This window comes from Sorex fumeus, unplaced genomic scaffold (assembly GCF_029834395.1).
Source record: "Sorex fumeus unplaced genomic scaffold, SorFum_2.1 ptg000013l, whole genome shotgun sequence".
NCBI lineage: Eukaryota > Metazoa > Chordata > Mammalia > Eulipotyphla > Soricidae > Sorex > Sorex fumeus.
Window position 1 is genome coordinate 32,242,649 of NW_026606070.1, and position 23,296 is coordinate 32,265,944.

At 40.7% G+C, this 23,296-nt stretch overlaps 1 protein-coding gene across 4 annotated transcripts in view; it reads left to right on the forward strand.

Moving 5' to 3' along the window:
- Positions 1-23,296, forward strand: part of FRYL (FRY like transcription coactivator) — a 170,011-nt gene that overhangs the window by 72,998 nt on the left and 73,717 nt on the right. For all 4 annotated transcript variants that reach the window (XM_056111529.1, XM_056111530.1, XM_056111531.1 and 1 more), the window contains 10 exons: positions 1,043-1,150; positions 6,066-6,303; positions 7,795-7,980; positions 8,254-8,340; positions 11,183-11,451; positions 13,785-13,977; positions 14,855-14,979; positions 16,476-16,533; positions 18,691-18,782; positions 22,031-22,203. In XM_056111529.1, the coding sequence (XP_055967504.1) occupies positions 1,043-1,150; positions 6,066-6,303; positions 7,795-7,980; positions 8,254-8,340; positions 11,183-11,451; positions 13,785-13,977; positions 14,855-14,979; positions 16,476-16,533; positions 18,691-18,782; positions 22,031-22,203 (1,529 nt within the window). The remainder of the gene's footprint in view (positions 1-1,042; positions 1,151-6,065; positions 6,304-7,794; positions 7,981-8,253; positions 8,341-11,182; positions 11,452-13,784; positions 13,978-14,854; positions 14,980-16,475; positions 16,534-18,690; positions 18,783-22,030; positions 22,204-23,296) is intronic.

The following is a 23,296-nucleotide window of genomic DNA, read 5'->3' on the forward strand; positions in this document are numbered from 1 at the left end:
ATGGTTTTAGACTACCAAATTAAAGATTTGGCCTCTAATTCATATGCAGTTGTTACCTAGTAATATACCCTAACATATTGGGATTACCTAGTTATATACCCTAATGGGCTGGAGTGATAGCAAAGCGGGTAGGGCATTTGCCTTGCATGTGGCCGACATGCCCGACCCAGGTTCAATTCCTCTGCCCCTCTCAGAGAGCCTGGCAAGCTACCGAGAGTATCTCGTCCACAAGGCAAAGCCTGGCAAGCTACCTGTGATGTATTCAATATGCCAAACACAGTAACGATTGTCACAGTGGAGACGTTACTGGGCCCGCTCAAGCAAATTGATAAACAACGGGAGGACAATTACAGTATTTAAAATAAATCACTGAAAAGCTAGGGGGGAGAATGCAGTAGATTTAAATTGTATCATGCTTTTGAACAACCGGAATATTTTTTTAAAGCACATTTTATTACATAAAACATTCAAATATGTGGGCCTGTGTCATAGCTCAAGGGACTGGCACAGATGTTTGACACACTTGCTGAAGCTCTGGTTTTGAACCCTTGCCCTTCTTTTTCCCTTAAGCATTGATGGTATGACCTCTCAGAAAAATTCCAGTATCTGTATTTGCGTGTGAGAGATGTCTGAAACTAAAATATAATACCAGCAGAGGTTTATAAAAATGCCTTTTTTCAAAAACATTTGTAATTTATATTAAAGGAAAACCTATGCTAATGTTTTAGACCCTCCCAATTATATATACATATATGTCTGTCTGTATGTATACATATAGTAATTAAATATTAGTAAGTAAAAACCTTCCTTGCTCACTTATTCTCTTTTTTCCCTGAATTTTCTGTGCTTCCTTTGGTCCTTTTATAACTGTCATAGATTAGCTATCTATGAATACAATTATTTACTGGATGTATCACTATTTTTTATATTAAATACATGGAACCGTCTCAGGTGTGTTTCTGTTTTCTGCATTTTTTAAAGTTTGCTTTCATTGTCAGCGACGTACAACAGACTTGCTAAAATGCTCTTGTATGTTTTTCAGGGGAGAAAGAAAACCCAAAATTGATTTGTTTAGAACCTGTATTGCTGCTATTCCGAGACTGATTCCTGACGGCATGAGCAGGACCGACCTCATTGAGCTGTTAGCAAGGTGAGAATCGCCGTTTGCTTTGTTCTCTGCTTCCTAACCACTAAAAGAGCCAACATAACCCTGGTGCTCTCATTACTGGAAAGGTAATTATTATTCCTTCATTAGGACTTAAAAAAAAAACCCTCTGTGTCATTTCTAAACTCTTTATCTTTCATGTTCTGTAAAACATGCTCTTCCTGCTTACGTTTTTTTAAGCTGAGGTAAAATTGATAGATAAGATGATACTAGCCTCAGGTATACATCAAAATGATTCAAAATGTTCAACAGGTTAAGTCCAGATAACATCTTTTACCTTACATAGTTAAAATTTTTATGTTTTTCTTGTGATGGGAACTTTTAAGAGCCCCCTTCTTGGTAACTTCTAAATATGCCATCAGTATTTTAAACTCTAGTCACTGTGCTATATATTACATCCTCATGAATTAATCCATTCTATAACTAGAAACTCGACCCTTTGACACTCCCACTTTGTCCTTTTCTTCCCATCCCTACCCCAACCCCTGGCCTCTGGCAACCACCAGTCTGTTCTCTTTTGTCAACTCGGTTTTCATTTTATTTTTTTGATGTTGTATTTGCGATACTTGTGTACTTTGTGATATTGTATTTGTCTTTCTCTTACTCCACTTAACATAATGCCCCCAAGGTAATGTTGCATATGGCAAGATTTTATGACTTTATTATGGCTAAATAGTTGTGTGTGTGCATGCATGTATATAGACACGCACACGCATACTACTTATATTTTGTGTGTGTATATATACTAGTTATATATTCACATATGCATATGTAATTTGTGTGTGTGTGTATGTCTGTATATACAGACATACACACATTTTCTTTTTCTTTCATTTTCTTTCCCACTCATCTGTTGATGGGAATCTAGGCTGTCTCTATCTCTTGATTGCTGTGAGTAATGCCACAATGTAAGGGGGTGAAGGTATCCTCTCAATAGTAGCGTTTTTGTTTTTAGATAAATGCCCAGAAACAGAATCATTGATCAGAATCAGTACTGTTTTAAATTTTGGAAGCTCCATATTGTTTTCTATATTGACTGTACTGGCTTACACTTCCTCCAAGAACCACCAAGGTTCTCCTCCCCATGCCATCACCTGGTGCTTGTATGTCTTACCTCTTTGATGATAGGTGTGAGGTGGTGGTATCGATCTTCATTTCATCGTGATTGATGATGCTGAGCATTTTTTCATGAACCCATTGACTCCTTGCTCACTTTTTGACTTTTGTTTTTGTTTGTGTGGTTGGTTTGGGGGCCACATCTGATGGTGCCTAGGACTTCTGTGCTCAGGGATCACTCCTGACGGGCTCAGGAGACTCTATGGCATGCCAACGATTGGCCCTGTATCTGTTGTGTGTAAGGCAAGCACTCTGGCCCCTTTAACTTTTCTTCTGGGTTCCACTATAAATCCCGTTTTCCAATTCTCTACCTTTCCACCAATTAAGAGTTCTTGGGATTTATACGCCACATTATACCTTCACTTACGGACATTTTCAGTAACTGACAAGATAATACTCATTAGGCATCAGTAACTGGGTTCACTTCCCTGTCATTACTTTCACACTGGAAGCAACTCTCGTCTTCATCTTCATGTTCTCGTCTTATCTTCATGTTTTCACATACTGGAGAACGCATGGGGTTTACTCTTTTATCTGTGATCCCTCTAGTAGGTTCTATAAAGCAAGCAAATAACAGTGTAGCCAAATTTAAGCACTTACTTCCCAAACTAATTCAAAATTGCAGTGATTCTCTATTAGAAAATAAATTTGTGCTGATAGATATTTGCTTTCAGTAAGGGGTCAGGAAGAAGCTTTTTTCAGTAAAGTGATGGATGGCATACATTTTCGGACTTGCAGGTCATGTGGTCTGGCTCACAGCTGTTCTTCTCTGCCACCGGCAGGTGTGAGTAAGTGAGCAGGACTGTCTTATAGGATCCTGGCTCCACCTGGCCCTTGAGCCGTAGTCGGCCATCCCACCCAAATACCAACTGTAATACAGTGACTTATCGAGTGAGACTGAACTCCGTTGAAAGATGTGTAGTGGTTGCTGGGCACATCTCATTCAGTCCAAGTCCAAGTTCCAGTGCATAAACAGTGACTAGAAGGCTCCAGCTATGTTTTGCACCTTCTAAAAACCACTGCATTTTACACATCCCTGCACTGCCTTACCCTTGCCTATCTCAAATGGCCATCACAAACAGATAAATAGTATTATTTTTTATTTTGGGAGATAAAGTATTAGTAACTTTGCACTATGAACAAATATTACTTGCAGCTTTGCACTATAAGATACATTGATCCCTTCCCATCCCTCAGTTTTTGTTGTGAATTAAATTCAGAGTTAACGGAGTTCGGGTCATATTCGGATGGGGAAAAGACTCAATTGAATTCTCTTGCTTTCCTTAGGAAAGCAGTGCCCAATCAACTCTCATAAAATTCTGCTCTTACTCCTCCCACTTCAACCCACTCACCTGCTTCCTTATGGATTGTGATCCCAAACCCCTCATCCAGATGGAACTGCATCTATGAGGGATGGAGTGGGACAAGCCTGGTGAAGGCCAGATAGTGAAAAACAATTTGCATTGCAATGTGCCTTGCTTCCATTCCTTGTGATGCTCATTTACTAATTTACTTTACCAGAAGAATGAAAGGTTCTAGAACCTGTTCTATTTTGTTCCCTATTCCTGTATCTGAAATGCATAGTCTAAATCGTGGCTATTTAAAAATGAAATAAGGCTGGAGCTATAGTACAAAAAGGCAAGGCACTAGCTTGCACATAACCAACCCGAATTCTATCCCCTGCACCACATAGAGTCCCCCAAGTCCCCCAAGAACAATTCCGGAGCACAACAACAGGAGTAGGCCCTGAGCACTACTGGGTGTTACCTCACCCCTAAAAAATAAATTAAGTAAGCAAACAAACCAAAGCTCCATTGTAGATTTGTAGGTCCATTGGCTGACTCCAGTAAAGTTCATTTATTCTTCATGTCTAAACTGAGTTAACCAAGCTTTTTATTGCTTCCACACAGTGTGTTAATAGCATGCATATACCCAACAGATGTCCTTTTCATTCCACATTTGTGCATTTTGAAGGAATATGGAAATAAACTAGAAGGTCTGCATTATGGAGCATTATGGAGGCAGTGACTGCTTCCACAGGCTTCCTTTGGTGACACTGTCAGGGACAGACCACTGGGCTGACTTCCTCCTCCCAGCCCTGTGTGACCGGTCTCATGTGCTGCTCTGGTGACTGTGCTTCGCGGCTCCTCTGCCCATATCTCTCGGCTGCCATCTGTTTGTTCCCTCTCCAGCCTCCCTGTCAGTTGAAGGGTGATTTTAGGGACAACCAAGAGTAAGTTGAGCACGGTGAAGACTATCATGCTTCTTTCTCCTAAGCCACACAAATTCATTCCCATTTATTGAGGGTAACTCCAGCTTCCCAGGCATGTAACTGTGGCATCTTTTTAATTACTTACCTCATGCATCTGTTTCTAATGCTGATGCCTTTGTCTTGAGAGTCAGTCATCCAAATAATTCTTTTGTATCTATCATCAGCAACACTTATTCGCACAGTATTCTACAATAGTAGTTTTAATCATGGTCCTCCCATTGTTCATCGATTTGCTTGAGCGGGCCCAGTAACGTCTCCATCATAAGACTTGTTGTTACTGTGTTTGGCATATCGAATACGTCACTGCAGCGATTTTTCATGATTTTTTTTTCATTTATCATTCACTTCTGACATTCTGTTAGACTACTTTAACCATCTCTCCTTCTATTGTCTATAAACTCTTATTTTTTTGTGGGGTTTGGGGAAGGGTGTGTTTTTGGTTTTGTTGTTTTAATCTTTTGAGTCACACCTGACTGTGCTCGGGGCTCACTGCTGGCTCTGCACGTAGAGGTCACTCCTGGCAGTGCTCAGAGAACATAACGCAGTGCCAGTGATCAGAGCCTGGTTGCCGCAGGCTTGCCCAGTGAAGGCTAAGCTCCCTGCTTTATCTGTACTCTTTATCTGGCCTTGTAACCCCATGTTGTCTTGATGACTTGACCAAGTAATTTCATGTGGCTTCTCTGCTCATTTATTTATGCTTTCATTCTCCTTGGGGCCTTAGGTTCAATACTTTCTCATTTTTATTCTAGGCATACCTCATTTATGATGTTACCTCTGAATTTATTCTCATTCTCACCTTCAAGAATTACTTGTATTCTATTGATCCCATGTTGATTTGTAGGGTTCCCTTCACGTTCAGCCAGCTGTCTTACATATGCAGTATGAGAGTGAGCAAGATAAATCACGTCCTTTCCAGTAATGGGGAAGAACTAAAGAAATGTGAGATGGTGCTAAGCTGTTAGAAGATCATCTAGGGGCTGGAGCAATAGCACAGTGGGTAGGGCACTTGCCTTGCACGCAGCCGACCCGGGTTCGATTCCCAGCATCCCATATGGCCCCCTGAGCTCCTCCAGGAGTAATTCCTGAGTGCACAGCCAGGAGTAACCCCTGTGCATCGCCAGGTGTGACCCAAAAAGCAAAGAAAAAAAAAGAAGATTATATCTAATTTTTTATTGATTATAGAATAGCATGATATATTAAGGGTCCAACAATTCTCTAGAAACAATTCTGATTATATCAGGATGTATTTTCTCACATACAGCTTCTGGATTTGATGAAAATTACTCTGGATTATCTTAAGAGAACAATATTAAAGGGTTCATATGTTAGTTTGAGCAAATGAAAATAAAACAGCATATGGGTGAATGTGGCCTAAAAGTGAACTGTAGTTCTAATTCCCCTGCTTGTATAGACTAATACAGAGGACTTGCTTTCCAGAACTTCATCTTTCGCGTCAATGGTAAAGTTATCTGAAAGGGTTTGAGTGTGCTAATGGCCTTTTGGTCTTGGCAGACTCACAGTTCACATGGATGAAGAACTGCGCGCTCTGGCTTTCAATACTCTGCAGGCACTAATGCTGGATTTTCCAGATTGGCGGGAAGATGTTCTTTCAGGATTTGTCTATTTCATTGTTCGTGAAGTCACTGATATCCATCCCACGCTTCTTGATAATGCTGTAAAGATGTTGGTACAATTAATAAATCAGTGGAAACAAGCAATCCAGATGCATAACAAAAATCAGGATTCACAGGTACCAAATTCTTTTGTATTGTCCCTTTCTCTGGTCAGTGTCAAATGACCAATGGCCACATTTCTCTACTTGAACTTAAAAAAAAAGTAATTGTTTTATTAGCCTTATTTGCTTTCAATTTAGCCCATAAGTTCTTAAACTGAACTCTCCTGTAGCTCATATATTAAGTACATACAATTTGTCTGTCTGTTTTATCCTTCCTTTGGAAACAACTTATTTTTTTTTTAATTTTTATTAGCGAAACACCATGAGGTACAGTTGTAGATTTACAATGTTTTGTGCTTGGGTTTTGATTATACAATGATCAAATACCCATCCCTCCACCAGTGCCCATTTTCCACCACCATGGATAATATCCCTCCCACCCCCATCCCCCCCATCCCACCCTGCCTCTGTGGCAGGGCATTCCCTTTTGTTCTCTCTCCTTTTGGGTGTTGTGGTCTGCAAAAGAGGCATTGAGTGGCAAACATGTTCAGTCCATAGTCTACTTTAAACATGCATCTCCCCTCCTGGGAGGATCCTCCAAACACCCTTTATTTGGTGCTCCCTTCTCTATCTGAGCTGCCCTTTCCCCTAGAATGCCCGGCTGGCCTCCAAGCTATGGAGTAATCCTCCTGGTACTGATCTCAGCTATTCTTGGGTATTAATCTCATATTTTGGAAACAACTTATTTTTAATGAATATAGAAAGTGGAGATAATTCTTGATGACATTAAAATTGTGTCCAATAAGTTTAAAGTTCTTAGAGTCGAAAGCTGTGATAGTTTTCCACTGGAGGTATTTGTTTCACCCATGGTACTTTCCTGTTTCACCTGTGTCATCTGTGTGTGTACACTAAAAGGCACTCAGTTGTTTAGGGTACTATACACCACAGAACCTGGAGAGTTAAGAGTTGGGTCATCTAAGCCACTTCAGCTCTTGAATCTTTCAGGAGCATGAAAATTGCCAACGACTTGAGGGTTTCTATTTGTAGCGAGTTCCCTATGTGATGCTATGCTGCTTGTCCTTACTTTGAGTGTCAAAGATATGATCCTATCCCCTCGTTTTCTTTTTCCTTCCTTTTCCATTTTTTAAGGGGCACACCCATCCATGCTCAGAGGGGCTCTCTGATGCTGGGGAGCAAATCTAGGGCCCCACACATGCTCAGCATTTGCTCTACCTTTTGAGCCACATGCCTGGCCTCTCGTCCCTTCATTTCTCACATAATTCAGACCAAGAATAGTAGTTATGTCAGCTTCAGATTGCAAAGCAAGCAGAGAATGAGAGAAGTTAGGGAAGGGTTGCTGTTTAGAATGCCAGTTAAATGTCTCTTTCTCCTTGTGTACACAGTGATGTTTTAGCATGCTAAGTATTGTTGGAGCTGAGGTCAACCCGTTGCCATGATTTTTGTAATTTGCTCTGTGATTTGCTGTAATTATTTTAACTGTTTTTGCTGTAATATCTGCCGGTATTTGCATGTTAATTTTCCTTTCCCTTATGTGTATTTTTCAAGCATGGAGTAGTTAACGGAACCTCTCATCCCCCTCTTCTGGAAAGGAGCCCATATTCCAGTGTGTTTCATGTGGTCGAAGGCTTTGCTCTTGTCATTCTCTGTAGCAGTCGACCAGCCACCAGGAGATTAGCCGTCAGTGTCCTTAGAGAAATACGGGCTTTATTTGCACTTTTGGAAATACCTAAGGTAAGTTGAGGTATTTCACTTCGTCGTTGTGCTTTGGAAGTGCTTAAACACTACACACTGGCCTGTCCTTGCTCCATCTCAGATACTGCCCTGGAAGGAGCAGGAGTAACTTACTAGCAGGGTCTTTTTCACAGGGCTGGAGCAGCCCACCTGCTCTCAATTCCACCTGCAACAAATAGAGCAAAATAAAGTGAATTTCATTGCTTACTTGGGCTTGTCTACTTTGGTTAAATAGTCCTGCATGTTTTTACACCTCAGTGTCCTTTGTTACAGGGTGATGATGAATTAGCCATAGATGTGATGGACAGGCTGAGCCCATCCATTCTGGAGAGCTTTATACATCTCACTGGGGCTGATCAGGTAACTCTCATGACGTCAAGACACTCTGTTTTATTATTTTTAGAGGAAATTATTTTATTTAGTATTTTTTTTAATTTTTATTTTATTTTTTTTGGAGGGGGAGGGGTTTTTTTTAGTTTTTTATTAGTGAATCACCATGAGTTACAGTTACAAACTTATGAACTTTAGTATTTCAGTCATACAGTAATCATTTATCCATCTCTCCATCAGAGCTCGTTTTCCACCAATGTTCCCAGTATCCTTCCAACCCACCCCCACCCCATTTCACCACCCCTCCACCCCCATGGCAGGGCATTCCCTTTTGTTCTCTGTCCTTTTGGGTGTTGTAGTTTGCAATAGAGGTATTGAGTGGCCATCATGTTCGGTCTATAGTCTACTTTTGGCACGCATCTTCCAACTCAAATGGGTCCTTCCAACTTCCTTTACTTGATGTTCCCTTCTCTATCTGAGCTGCCTTTTTCCCCCAGCATGTGATGCCGGTCTCAAAGCCATGGAGCAGACCTCCTGGTCCTTATCTCTACACCCCTGGGAGTTAATATCCCAATCTGTTACTTTATATTCCACAGATGAGTGCAGTCTTTCTATGCTTGTCCCTCTCTTTCTGACTCATTTCACTTAACATGATACTTTCCATGTAGATCCACAAATTTCATGACTTCATCTTTTCTAACAGCTGCATAGTATTCCATTGTGTAGATGTATCAGAGTTTCTTTAACCAGTCATCTGTTCTTGAGCACTCGGGTTTTTTCCAGATTTTAAGCCACTGAGTTTTATTTTGGAGTTTAAGATATAGACACACAAATATATGCATACACACATCCATGAGTTTCCTTTACAACTAGAGGGCATCAGAAGTATTTTTGAAAACTATAATATGCTTTAAAAAATAGAAAAAAAAAATTTAAAAAGCAATACTAATTTATTCCATGGCTAGTACTCTAATTTGTAAAAATTATTTTTAAAAGTTTTTTAAAATTGCAGAATTCATTCTTTCCAGTCAATTTTCTACCATTGATGATAATTTTCTATATTTTATGGCATGTAATATTCTTGACATAAGTGTTTTGAATTAGACATCGTTGGAAACTGGTTCAAATTGAGAAGACAAGGCAAAAAATTGCACTCTGTGCCTTCAATAATTTTTTCTTTGCCATGTAAATATAAGTGCAGTGCAGTGGATGTGTAATACTTTTGGAAGTCTTTTTAAAATGAAATCTGACTCATTGAAATGAAAAAAAAAACTTTTGTCAGCACATACGTGAGTAAGCTTATGCAAACTTTCTCAGTTCCGTTTGGAAAAAAATTACCACGAATCCTGATTTCAAGATTCGTACAAAGAACAGCTCTCAGACTTAGCTACGTAAAATGTTTTTCTTCCTGATTGGAAGTCGCGGACAAGAGGTGTATGTGCCTTCTAGCATGCCTTTCCTTCTAGCATGCCTTTGATGCATACAGCCCATGAGTTCCATGGAAACAAGTGAGATAGAGTAAAATTTTATAAATCTTGAGATGTAGATCAATACAAATTTTTAAAATTCTGTTTTGATTATTAATGGGTCATGCTCGCCAAAACAAGAGAGCAATGAATGACTCTTTGGGGTCTAAAACAGTGCCTGCCTCAGGGAGAGAGGGAGGGTCCCTCATAAATGGCTGGTGAGCCATCAGGGGAATTGAGCCTCCATTCAGTTCAAGGCTCCACTTTTCATTGTTGTTTTATTCTTGTGTGGATGATATACAATCTTCTCTGAAGGTAAATTTATTTATCTCTTCCATGTAAAAGCTCATAATATTGAGCAAATGTTTACGATTATGTACCCCCTACAGTAGAAACCTTTTTCACATCTGAACCTTATCTCTGATGGGACAGGTTCATCAGCATGAAAATTAATGCTTTGTGTTTGTCTTCTCCCACAATTCTCTGTCTGCCCATTGAGGCTTCATATTCACACGTGAGTGACTCATGTGGTGGTTTGTAACTTTTTTGCTTTATAACTTTTCTAGGCCAATGAAAGCTGTGGTCTCTCCTCAGAGAAACATGTGAACACATGCACTTAAAACTTAATAGTAGCTTTTAGTGGTACTACATGGAAAGTATCATGCTAAGTGAAATGAGTCAGAAAGAGAGGGATAGACATAGAAAGATTGCTTTCATCTGGGGAACATGAAGTAACAAAATAGGAGACTAACACCCAAGAGTGGCCGAGATTAGTACCAGGAATTTTACTCCATGGCTTGGAGGCCAGCCACACATGCTAGGGGAAAAGGGAGCTCAGATAGAGAAGGGAGCACCAAATAAAGGGTGTTGGGAGGATCCTCCCAGGATGGGAGAAGCATGCTGAAAGTAGACTATAGACCAAACATGATTGCCATTCAATGCCTCTTTTGCAAACCACAACACCCAAAAGGAGAGAGAGAACAAAAGGGAGTGCCCTGCCACAGAGGCAGGGTGGGAAGCTGGGGGTGGGGGGTGGGAGGGATACTGGGACCCGTGGTGGTGGAAAATGGGCACGGGTGGAGGGATGGGTATTTGATCATTGTATAATTGAAATCCAAGCACAAAAATTTGTAAGTCTACAACTGTACCTCATGGTGTTTCACTAATAAAAAATTAAAAATAAAAAAAAATATATACATTAAAAAAAGAAAGAAAAAAAAACTTAATAGTAACTTTTAAGGATTCACTACTCCCTTGAGTTCAGGTTGGATCCCCAAAGAACCTGTTTAAGAGCCTCTGTTCTAGAAACTCTCTGGGAATCGCTTATAGTTTTAAGTAGCTCATAGGGCAAAATGTTGAAAGCTGTCAGAATGTGTACTAATTGACTGCTTTCTCTCTCTACCTAGACCACTTTGCTGTATTGCCCTAGCTCAATAGACTTACAGACGTTAGCAGAGTGGAATTCGTCCCCTATTAGCCACCAGTTTGATGTGATCAGTCCATCACACATATGGATATTTGCACATGTGACCCAAGGCCAAGACCCATGGATTATAAGTCTCTCTAGTTTTTTAAAGCAAGAAAACCTTCCCAAACACTGCTCTACAGCTGTGAGCTATGCATGGACGTTTGCATACACCAGACTTCAGTCATTGTCCCCCCAAGTTGATATAAAGTAAGTTCTTTTACTTTGTGTAAGATTCAGAATGCCATTTTTTCGTGATGTATGTTTTTGAAAGGTTGTGCAGACTGAAATTCCGTTTAAAAAGTTCCATAATGTTGATGAAGGAAGGAGGGAGATATCAGGTGTAAAGCATTAGGTCTTATAATCCTTCACCCTGATATATGTAATCTTGCTTTAGAAGTTGCACTTGTTAATTTACTTAGTAACACAGTGCTTGGTATAGTACATGCATGTTGAGTGAATTAATAGTGAGTGAAAGTAAGGAGAGGATAGGGTGAGTCTCAATGTTTTTAGATTGGGCTTGTGGGAGGAAAAAGTGAAATACAGAGAAATCAAAGTCTGGCTTTTCCTGAGATTCTCTCAAGAAGACCCTCTGCTGATAGGGTTCAATGATAACGTCACTTAATGGTTGTGGTTTGGGGTAAAATGGGAAAAGATTTGGAAGAAGGACATGAAGGACAGTTGACCAAGATCACAGTTAGCTGGTGTTTTAATTTTTCCTTTTCCCTGAATATAGGAGAGAATTTTTTAACCTGTTCTTGAGTTCCTGATTTCACCTTTTCCAGTATGTCAGTGACCCAAGTATTTGGAACATGTCCTCTCACTATAGTATTCTGACCATACAAATCCACACCTGAAACAGTCTAGCATCTTAAGCTCTTTTGAGGAGCCTCTACACATGACTGTAGCCTCCCCTCTTTTCCTGTTTATTAACGCCATCCTTGTACTTTACGTGGAACCAATACCTCTCAAAGTCTACATGTGGTCTGCCATGTTGATTCTGTGATCTTGGTTCAAATGATCCTAAAATTAGGTCTTTTGTTTGCTCTACCCCTGCAGGTCTATATCTTATACATCTCTTATTCCACCTGATTTTTTTAAGTCCTTGAGTAACGATTCCTTTTTATATATACACATATATATAGTCTTTGTCTTTTCATATGTTCATGATAATTTCACATCTGTGGAGATTCTCAGGTATTGTTTGTTGTATGTTATTTATTATAGATCTGTATTTTTTTAATTCTTGGAGGGCCTCCCCCATAGCAGTTCTTGTCCAGCTCCTGCAGTTCTATGTGAGGGTTCAAGAAAGTGGTGCTCTGGGGGCCCGCCAGTGCTAGGGACCACCAGGTCCACCCCAATGGTGCTCTGGGCTACCAGGGCTGCACCTACGAGGCTGGGGGAGAGGCCATGGGGTGCTGGGGATCAAACCAGGCCAGGTTGGATGCACCAAACCCTGCGCCTTACCCTGTACTGGTACTCTGACCCCTCTGTGTTTTTCTTTATTGAAGAGTGATGCTCACCACCTTGCAAAACATGTATGACCTTAGTCTTATCTAGTTTGCATATTTTGAAAGATAAGCCCCTTTCCTACTGCCATTCCCAGCATCCCTTCGCTGCACTGTTTTTCTTCACCACATGTAGCACCATCTGACCTTGTTTTATTACTTTACCCCCCAGAAATTTGACAGGAGCCTTTTTTTTTCTTTTTTCTTTATTTTCAATTTATCTATGGGCATATGGGACGGGGCCTGCAACTGGTGGCTCCCAGGGGCAGGCTGCTATTCATGGGTATGATGTTGGATCTTACTAAGGTTCCCTCATGCAGAGCATGAGTTGTAACCCTTTGAGAAATCTCCCCTGGCCCTGGGCTTTTTGACATTACATTTCTGTTTCTGGGATGAAAATGAAATTCATTTTCACAGAAAAATGATACTCCTATAATTTAGCACATATTTAAGTCTATAGTGTTATATGTGATAAGTGAAATTTTTTTGGTAGCTAGAATACCCAACACTGAAAGTTGGGCATTTTATTTTATAAATCATAACGTCTGTAACAATATATATTAAAATGTTGTCATGTGCACATTTTTTACATGGAAGATACTGAAAATGTTGCATGGCGAAAGCAATTCAGACAGAAATGATTTCTCAGGCTTTGTTTTTGAAAGAATTAAATTTTTGTATTTATGTAAATGCCTGTAAATTAAGGATGCAGAAGAATATCATGTGGTGGGGGTGCAGGAAGAATTTTGCTTCTGCTCAAGTATGTAGAGTAAGCTGCAAGATGCTGCCTGAGACAGTATTAGCTTTGGTCACAGGCTGTTAAAAATGATCCTGGGTTGTGTTCTGAATTTTTTCACGCCAGCATTTTATTCATTCATCTCTTAAGTCACTCTCCCGGTAATGAAAACGCAGTGCTCACCATCTCCCCCTCAACTGATAGCAATTCACCATTCCATGAAAAGAAAAAAAAATTGTCATTTTTTTGGGAAGTTGACTGCAGTATTTGCCTCTGCCCGTGCCCTCTCCTTCCCGCAGTAGCCCCATCAACGCGAAGAAAGTGAGCACCGCCGCGAGCAGTGACTCGTACGTGGGGCTGTGGAGGAACTACCTGCTGCTGTGCTGCAGCGCGGCTAGTGCGGCCGCGGCCTCGTCCACAGGCTCCGTGCGCTGCTCTCCCCCCGAGACGCTGGCGTCCACCCCCGACAGCGGCTACTGCATCGATCCCAAGGTGAGCCCCACGCGGTCCCGCGGCCACCTGCCCGGGAGACTCGTTCCCCAAGCTCCCTTGCTGGCTTCTGTGGGCAACTCCCGAGCGTCAGGGCCACCCATCATGCTTCATCAGGGCAGTGGGGTCACAGTCATCAGCTCATCACTAGACTCATCACTGTTTGTTTTATATTTTACCCCCCACCCTCCCCGTTTCCCCCCTTGACTGTCTCCTATCATTCTCACACTTCTCGGTATCCCAGAGGAATCTGTTTTTCTCAACCGGTTTCCTTCCTGTGGCTACCCCACTCACCCACCCTACAGTTGCCCCCCCCCCACCGACTCTCGGGTCATGCCCACCTCCCATTTATGCGATTTTCACCTACCCCGCTCCCCTTGGAATATCCTGGGGGCCCACTGGAGGCCTTACGGCCTTTAGATCATTTAAATACGTTTCTCACTTTCCCCTAAATTATGTCATGATAAAGATGATGCTTCATAAGGACAGCTCTACAACCTCATGATGTAACACACAAAGTATTAGGGCTAACTGAAATTGAAACAAAAACAAAAAAGACCTGGCTGGGTATCGAAAGGTAAAACTGATGAGTCTGTGGGAAGTGATTTTGTTTGACTCACTTTTTCGGCTCAAAAGACAGACTCTGATGGATGGAGTCAGTCTGTTATATGGCAGAGCCTTTAAGAATTTAAGAGACCCACAGAGCCCAGTTCCATGAGGGAACTTGCAGGGAACCATTGGACAGAGCATTTTGATATCATGTGCCCCGCAGGTGAGAGTTGGAGCTAACCACTTGTCTTTGGCCAAGTGTTGTTGAGTTGTCAAATTACCGAGTTCATGAACTGTAGCCAGCACTGCTGACAACTGTGTTTCTTTCCAGATTATTGCCGTCCCATCCCCCTCATCCTTGTTTAAGCACATAGTTCCAATGATGCGCTCTGAGAGTATGGAAATCACAGAATCCCTTGTTCTAGGTCTTGGCAGGACCAACCCAGGAGCTTTTAGGTAATTATCTTCCTATGTTTGTGCACCAAAGAAGCGAAATTGGCTACATGGAGAAAGGGGTTAGAAAAGACATAGCGAAATAGGTGGACCTGAGCCCTGACCTTTTAAGACATTCCATTGATCTCAGTCTGTATTTCCTCCTCTTGGTTGAGCAGATGAACTATATTTTTTTCATAGAATTATTATGAAAATTAGAAAGTGTCATACAAATCTTTGATATTTTTATTCCTATGGATTTTTTTCCCCAACAGTTATTCTTGGTCTGTTGGTGAAAGCAGTAGTCTTTCCCCTTACTCAAAGGATTTTTAAAAGAAAAAATGTATGTATATATTCAGATTTCTTTGATATAATAAAGCAGGCCTTCTATTTTGTTTTGTTATTGCCTATTGGGCCCTGCAATTATTCCTTGTTGTCCGGTGACCAGGAGGTGAAATTTGTTGTTTTTGTCTCATATAACATGTATAACAGAACATAGTTTGACATTTTGTATCTATAGATGTGGGATAGATAGTACCCATATAAGTTAAGTTTTGAAAGGGTACTGTTTTTACACGTAAATGCATTCTATGGTAATAGGAAAAATGGGATGCAAAGTGATCTCTATTTCTTAAGAGCAACCAAATTCCCATGAATAGAAATAATCCTGAGGCAAATGTTTTATTTTATAAGAGGGGAAGAGTGTGGACCACACCTGGCAGTGCTCAGGGCTTACGCCCGCCTTTGTGCTCAGGGATCTCTCCTGTGCCAAGGGCATCATATATGGTGTTGGGATTGAACCTGGGTTGAACCATGAGCACTGCAGGTGCAAAACAAAGACAGCCCCTAAACAAAAAATAAAATGTAAATAAATTTTTTAAAATGTTTAAAAACTTTTTACACAAAGCATTTGTGTTACTAATAAAGTAAAAGGCCCTCCCGTTGATCATCGATTTGCTCGAGCAGGCCCAGTAACGTCTCCATTGGAGACTTTGTTGTTACTGTGTCTGGCATATCGAATACTCTCGGTAGCTTGCCGGGTTCTCCGAGAGGGGCGGAGGAATCGAACTCGGGTCGGCCATGTTGGCTGCGTGCAAGGCAGACGCCCTACCCGCTGTGCTATCGCTCCAGCCGGTGTTACTAATAGGTATCTTTAATCATCAGCATGATATTTCTTTATATTTACATGAGTTAGACTATACTTTATTATTTAAACCAAATTTACCAAATGTTTTGTAAAATTCAAAGCATAGAAAATATACATAAATATCACTGGTATTTTATTAATATTAATACTCATTTTAATATCAAACATATCTGCTTCCTTGTGATGACTTGCTTCATATACTGTAAAGGCATATGGAAACAATTGTAATTTTTTTAAATTGTATTTCATTTTATTTAAAACAATTGGAGTAAGGATAACACTTGTCTGTATCATGATGTTGATATATATATATTTGCATGTGTCGGGATGTATGTGGTTGTCAGTAAAAAAATGTTAATTATTTTCCTTGTAGGGAACTAATAGAGGAATTGCACCCCATAATTAAAGAAGCACTCGAAAGAAGGCCAGAGGCAAGTTACATTGTTTTCTTGTGTTAGATATTTGCTGCTTACTTGTCTTCCATATGCCATACATTTAAACCACAATTCGTCAGGTTCCAAGCCACTTCAAGAAACCCATGGTCTGGTAGGGCAGGTAGACCGTGATGATAATGGTATTTCACAAACCCAAAGCCCTGGAAAAGACGCCCTGTGAGTTTCAGAGTTAAAATTCCCTGATTCTGCCTGTGGGGCCTATATATGCAGATCACTGCAGTGAATGTTGAAGCTTGTTCTTCAACAGACAAAAAAAAAAAAAAATAGATAAATTAAGACATTCTAGGCAGTGAAATGACAAATGACAGTGAAATAAACTTGACAAAATAATTTGGATTTGCAAGGATTCCTGTGACTGTTTTATGGGGAGAGATGATAATTGAGTAGGAGAGCAAGATGTAAGCTATATCATGAAAGATTTGGGGTTTGAGCTTTGCCTGTTAGGCCTTTCAGCTTTCCCCCAAGGGACCATGCTCCTGCTCCCCTTATGCCAGTAGCATCAAAAAATAACCCAGCAAGCTTAATAAAAATACAGTTTTGAGAGCTGGAGATGCAGTCCAGTGAATGGACACTTGTCTTGTACCCAGCTGACCCAGATTTTTATTCCCCAGCACTCGCCATGGTCCCCTAGGCCCCACCAGAAATGATTTCTTAGCACAGAGTAAATCCTGAGTACCATCAGGTATGGCCCAAAATCCAAAAAAAGAAAAGAAAGAAACCAAAATAGATTTCTGAGCCTATTGATTGATATTCCCTGGAATGGAGCCCAGAAATCCGGGTTTTTTTTTTTAGCACTTGAAAGAAATATGATATAGAACATTGTATGTGAATCAGCTGCTATTAATGTCGACAATTCACTGAGGAATTTTAGCAAGAAAGGGGGTTGAGTTGAGGAAAGGGTAACAAGAGAAACGATAGCTACTATTTCAGAGACTGTACACCCTTACATACCTAGTAATTCTTTGTTCACTTTTTCTCATTTATTTCTTAAATAGATGGGGTCCCCATTTAGTAGTAATTGATTTGTTTTTTGTTTCTGAACAATCATTTTGGCTTCTAGGCAGGGTGATTTACCAGAGGGAATTAGGACTGGAAAAAATGAAGTATCTGTATTTATATCCATCAGTTTCAGAAGCTAAGGTCCTCCTAGAAGTAATCTGTCATGTACAAGACACTCAGAATGTATAGTGCCATGTGTGAGAGCTTTGGTGCCATCTCCGTGTGCAGAGACAAAGGGAAATCATGTCAACTAAAACTTTATATAAATTCTCAGAGACTGTTACAAATAATCCCATTTAACATGAATGGCTGTGTAGTTTTAAAAGGATGAAAAGAAACAGCGAATTTAATGAATCATTTATTTAGCAAATTGGCCTGTTTCTGCAAAGTAGAAAACTAGATTATTAAAATGAAAGTAAAAAAAAAATAAACATCCATGCTACATGTCAAGAAAATTTCATAGTGAATGTGGTATAATGAATTTTTGAAGAAATTAATATAGATCTGTATGTTACTCCTATAATGTTGCAGTTAAGAAGCAGAATTCACTCAGATAATAGGATTATTAACTGTTGTATATGCAACTAGTCCGTCATATGTAGATCCTAGTAAACATATGTAATTATACCATGTTATACCATGACAGTCTAGGAAATTTCTACTTACTTCTATTGCCAAAATGATTAAAGAGTAAACTTCGGTGAATACAAAACTGTAGGGTGTTTTCACTCCTCCACAAGATGTTAGTACTAAAAAAAAAAAAAGTTTGTAGTGATGGGGCACCTTAAGGATTCTTGACCATTGAGTGAGAACAACTTACTAACTGCTTCAGTTCTTCTAACACTGTTGGGTTGGCAGATCACCTGCTTAACTGCAGAGTATGACTCTGTCTTTACTCGGTGGGGTTTCATGTTGTAAAATGCCATGGGATTTGATTTGGGTCACTGATTTCAAGCTATGCCCACACATCTCTCCCAGATTGTTCCACCTACATTACATTGCAAATGTAAACTAATTTTGATGAGCAGAGAAACTCTTAAGATATTCCCATTATTCTTTCCAAGTTATACCGGCGAATTCCCCATCCACTTCCCCGAAAGATTTTCAGTGACTATCTCCGTGTCTTTGGAACAGAACATGAAACGGCGCAGGCGTCGAGATATTTTACGAGTACAGCTGGTACGAATATTTGAACTGCTGGCAGATGCTGGTGTCATTAGCCACAGGTTGGTGCTGGATTTTTAATTTCAGAATTTTAGGATGGTCAGGGGAGTATGTCTTTTTCTCATGAAGTATATAAACCAGGAAAAAAAAGTGTCTATGCTACTCCAAACCTTTCTTACATCACTGGAAACACTAATCACCACCTAAAGGTACATGTCTGAGGTACATACCGAGCAGCAGGTAAAGAGATATTAGAAAATGTACCTGTATACTAGCTTGCATCAAGCAAGTATTATATTAGTGTTCCTTTAATTATGGTATTTGTTGGAATCCAGAGAAACGGGCAAGTAATGTAGCCTTTTTGTGTGTGACTAATGTGTTAATACTTAGCTTCTAGGTTTTATTTTGTTTGGGGGGGCTGTCACTCAGCATGGTGCTTGAGGGACTGTGTGCAGTGCCGGGGCGCTAACTCGGTTTGGCCCTATGCAAGGCCAGTGCCCTTCCTGGCGTCTCTCAACCACTTCCCTCATGGTAAAGATCTGCTTTTGGTCTTGTGGGGAGAAATCACATATGTCAAGACTAATTGCAGTGTTTGGGTGGGGGCGGGGGTCTTCCAGGCAGTGCTCCAGAGACCCAGGGACCCCCACTGGGGATGCGGTGCTGTGGCTCTGACCCTGGGCTGCTGGGAAACTAGATCCCAGGAATGGAACTGGACCATGCTCCTCCCAGACTCACCCCTGCCGGCTGTGCTGTCTCCTGCCCTGTTAGGGTTGGGTCTTTTTTTTTTTTCTTTTTTAAGTATGAAAAGGGATTTAATGGTTTTGAGGTTTAGTCTAATCTATTCTGGGAGAAACGATGGAATCCACAACCATCATCCATAACTCTTTCCACCCTTCCCAGGTATAAGCGCAAAACTTGGGGTGATGGTTGCAGTAAGAGTGCCTAGCTCAAGACCAGACCTTTGAGGAAAGTTCCACCAGTGCTGTCTTAAGAAACAACCATTTCCTTAGGACAGTAATGCTATTGCCTGACTATTAACAGAGAAAAGGCATTTTTTTTTGCTCTGTTTCCAGGAAGGAAGACCTGAGTGGGGGTGGGGTGCTGATGAGCGAGTGAGTAATAATACTGTAGTAGAAGCCTGATTCTCAGCTTATCACCTTTCATCTTCAGCAGCAAATGCTTTGATGAGTGCTGTGATTATAGCTTTAGTTAGGAAAAGGTAAACCATTGGTGTGGGGCTGGGAGCCGGCTCAGAGGGTTGAAGCACATGCTTTGTGTCCTGGAACCTGAAGTTTAGTCTTCAGCACCACCTGGTCCCCCAGCCACTGTCAACCTGTCAACTCTGACCCCAGTTCCCCCAGCACTGCTAAGTCAAAGCAGCATCGTAGCGCTTTTGAGCCTTGGTTTTTGTAAAGAGAAATGTAAGATATTGGTGTTGCAGACTATTTTCTTGGGTAAGGAAAAAAGATGATTTCTGAAGAGCATCCTGACACGAGTCTTTGCTTCATTCACCTGATTACTCCTATGAGCCTGCTCGCAGGCTCAGTAATAATTTGGTTCATTGAGTGAAAATTTTGGACTAGCCTGCACTGCAGTTTTTGAAATAGGTTTCCCACTTACTAATACGTCACAACCCAGAGTTTAAAAACTCTCATGAATTAAAAAAAAAACAACTCATGAAAGAAAGGGAAAAAATTCATTCAGCAATTTTTATTGCTGTAGACAATTTATTTGTAATATATTCCAATTGTGACTCATTGTGATTTACCTGGTTTTAAGATATTTATGAGAAGCTCTTTACATTTACTTTTTAAAATTTTTTAATTGATTTTATTTTATTTTTATTTTTGGGTCACACCCAGCAGTGTTCAGGGGTTATTCCTGGCTCTGCACTCAGGAATTACTCCTGGCAATGCTCGGGCGGCCATATGGGATGCTGGGGATCAAACCCAGTCAGCCACATGCAAGGCAAACGCCCTACCTGCTGTCCTATCACTCTAGCCCCTACTTTTTTTTAAAAGGTGCTTTTGGCATCATCCATTTTAGGGTCCCAGGAGACAGTGCCAGTGGTAGAACACATACTGAGCATGTGTTCTGAGTTTGGTCTCTGACACTGCATGGCCCCCAAGAACCACTGGATGTGGCCAGGTCACCCCTGACCACAAGGCACTGCACCATCAGGCCTGAGCACCACTGGGGTGGTCCCTCTGAGGAATAAATAAAAATCAGCCCAGGCTGCATAGGTTTGAATTTATGGTAGGTCCAGCTCCCTGGATTTATGGATTAAATTTGGATTTATGGCATAGTGCCATAGGCCAGAGTAAACTGGCTCTTCCCAGTGGGCTGTAGGTTGCATAGTGCAGGGGGCGATAATCAGTTCGGGGAGAAGCTCACGGACTGAGCACCAACCTGGGTTGTTGTGAGGCTCTTGGTCTGGTCCCTGGTGCTGCCTGGCCCCATGGGTGCCACCAGGGCCGGCCCCTCAGCACAGAGCCAGGCTCAGCCTCTGCACGCAGCCTGGGGCGGTCCCCAAACCAAAAATAAAATCACATCTTAGAAAATGCAAACACAATAACGAACAGCTGATCAAACTAAAGAAAATGTAATAGGATAGCCAGTCATTTATGCAGTACTTAGACGTGTATGCAATTTATATTTTTACCAAAATGCACTAAAGTAGATGCTTTTGTTACCTGCTCACTAGTTGCTGGAATGTAAGACTGGATCGAGAGTTCTGATTTAAAAAAAAAGAAACCTTTCTAGCCCTGCTTCCCAGAAACAGACGCCTTGCCTCAGAGAGTCTCATTATAGATTCCGAAGGCAAATCATAAATCTTGACAGAAGATTGGGAAGCCTGCACCTTTGAATTTTCTTAAATTCCTGAATCCTTGATAATACCTTTCTCCAAATTCACTTGCTGTTTGATGGTGCTGAATACAAACTTGCAAAAATGCATGCAACCGTGAGAAGGTACAGAGGTGGTCATATTTCTAGCCTCCTGATTCCATAGTGCCTCATAGTTCCTTATTTTGAAAACTCCTTACTTGCCTATTTTGACAGAGAGGGAATGACATCTGACACTCGAGTTGATTAAAGTTAGAGATGAAATTTCAGTAACACTTACTTGACTAAGCATCTGTTTTTATATTTAAGAAAAATCACTTGTATTTTATTTTAGTGTGTGTGGTTATTTACTCCCAAGACCAGGCAAAGTAAAATATGTATATCAAATGAACAAGTTAATTGCTTGCTCATTTGAAGAATTTTAGCTCACATTTTCTTTATCGGTTCTTGTCTTCGATCTTTTCAGTGCAAGTGGTGGCCTTGATAATGAAACACATTTCCTCAACAACACTCTGTTGGAGTATGTAGATTTAACTAGGCAACTCCTGGAAGCAGAAAATGAAAAAGACTCGGACACACTGAAGGATATACGATGCCATTTCAGTGCCTTAGTGGCGAATATCATTCAGAATGTTCCAGGTAGTATTTCAGCTTCTTCTTCAACTTCATTGGATATCAAAAGCTACACCATAGTTTTGTTATTCTCCTCCCTCCCTGTATGTTTTATGATCTAAATTGTTAACATACTGGAAAAATATGTCCTAGATGGCAAGAGTTTGTTTTTCCTTTGAATTCTTGTCCGCAGTTAGAAATCAAGGAGCAATTCACCAGAGATTCTCCTCCATAATCAAGACACTGACATTGAAAGCTCAAAAGTAATCAAAAGGAACAGCTCTTTAGAGAACCTTGTTCCAGACACAATGAGCAGAGAGGATAATGTTCCAAATACTAATTTGAGAGTAAGGTTTAAAACACCCCTGGATTGTGAGAGAAGGGTGTGTGTGAGAGAACGACAGATAGGGTGTTCTTGGTTCCTTTCACCACTGAGTGTGTGACACTGACCCGAGTTGCTATATGACATCACATTTATTATTAGTAATGTTGCTGTTGTTGTTACTGAGTGTGTGACACTGACCCGAGTTGCTATATACCATCACATTTATTATTAGGATTGTTGTTGTTGTTGTTGTTGTTACTGAGTGTGTGACACTGACCCAAGTTGCTATATGCCATCACGTTTATTATTACTATTGTTGTTGTTGTTGCTGTTGTTGTTATCGAATCACCGTGAGATACACAGTTCCAAAGGTTTTCATGGTTGGGTTTCAGTCATCCAGTGTTGCAACACCCATCTTTTCATACCTTCACCAGTGTACGTTTCACACCACAAGTTTCCTGTTTCCCTACGCCCTCCTCCCCCAGCCTCCTTCTATGGCATGCACTTTTCTTCTTTCTCTCTGTCTGCTTTTGGGCATTATAGTTTGCAATACAGATACTGAGAGGTTATGTTGTTCCTTTACCTACTTTCAGCACACAATTCTTATCCAGAGAGATCATTTCCAACTGTCATTGTCATAGTGATACCCTCTCTAACCCATCCTCTTTCTCCCCAGCACTTCAGACAGGCTTCCAATTGTGGACCAATCCTCCTGACCCTTGTTTCTATTATCCTTTTGTATTTAGTCTCATACTAATACACACACACACACACACATATTTTAAAAAGCATAGT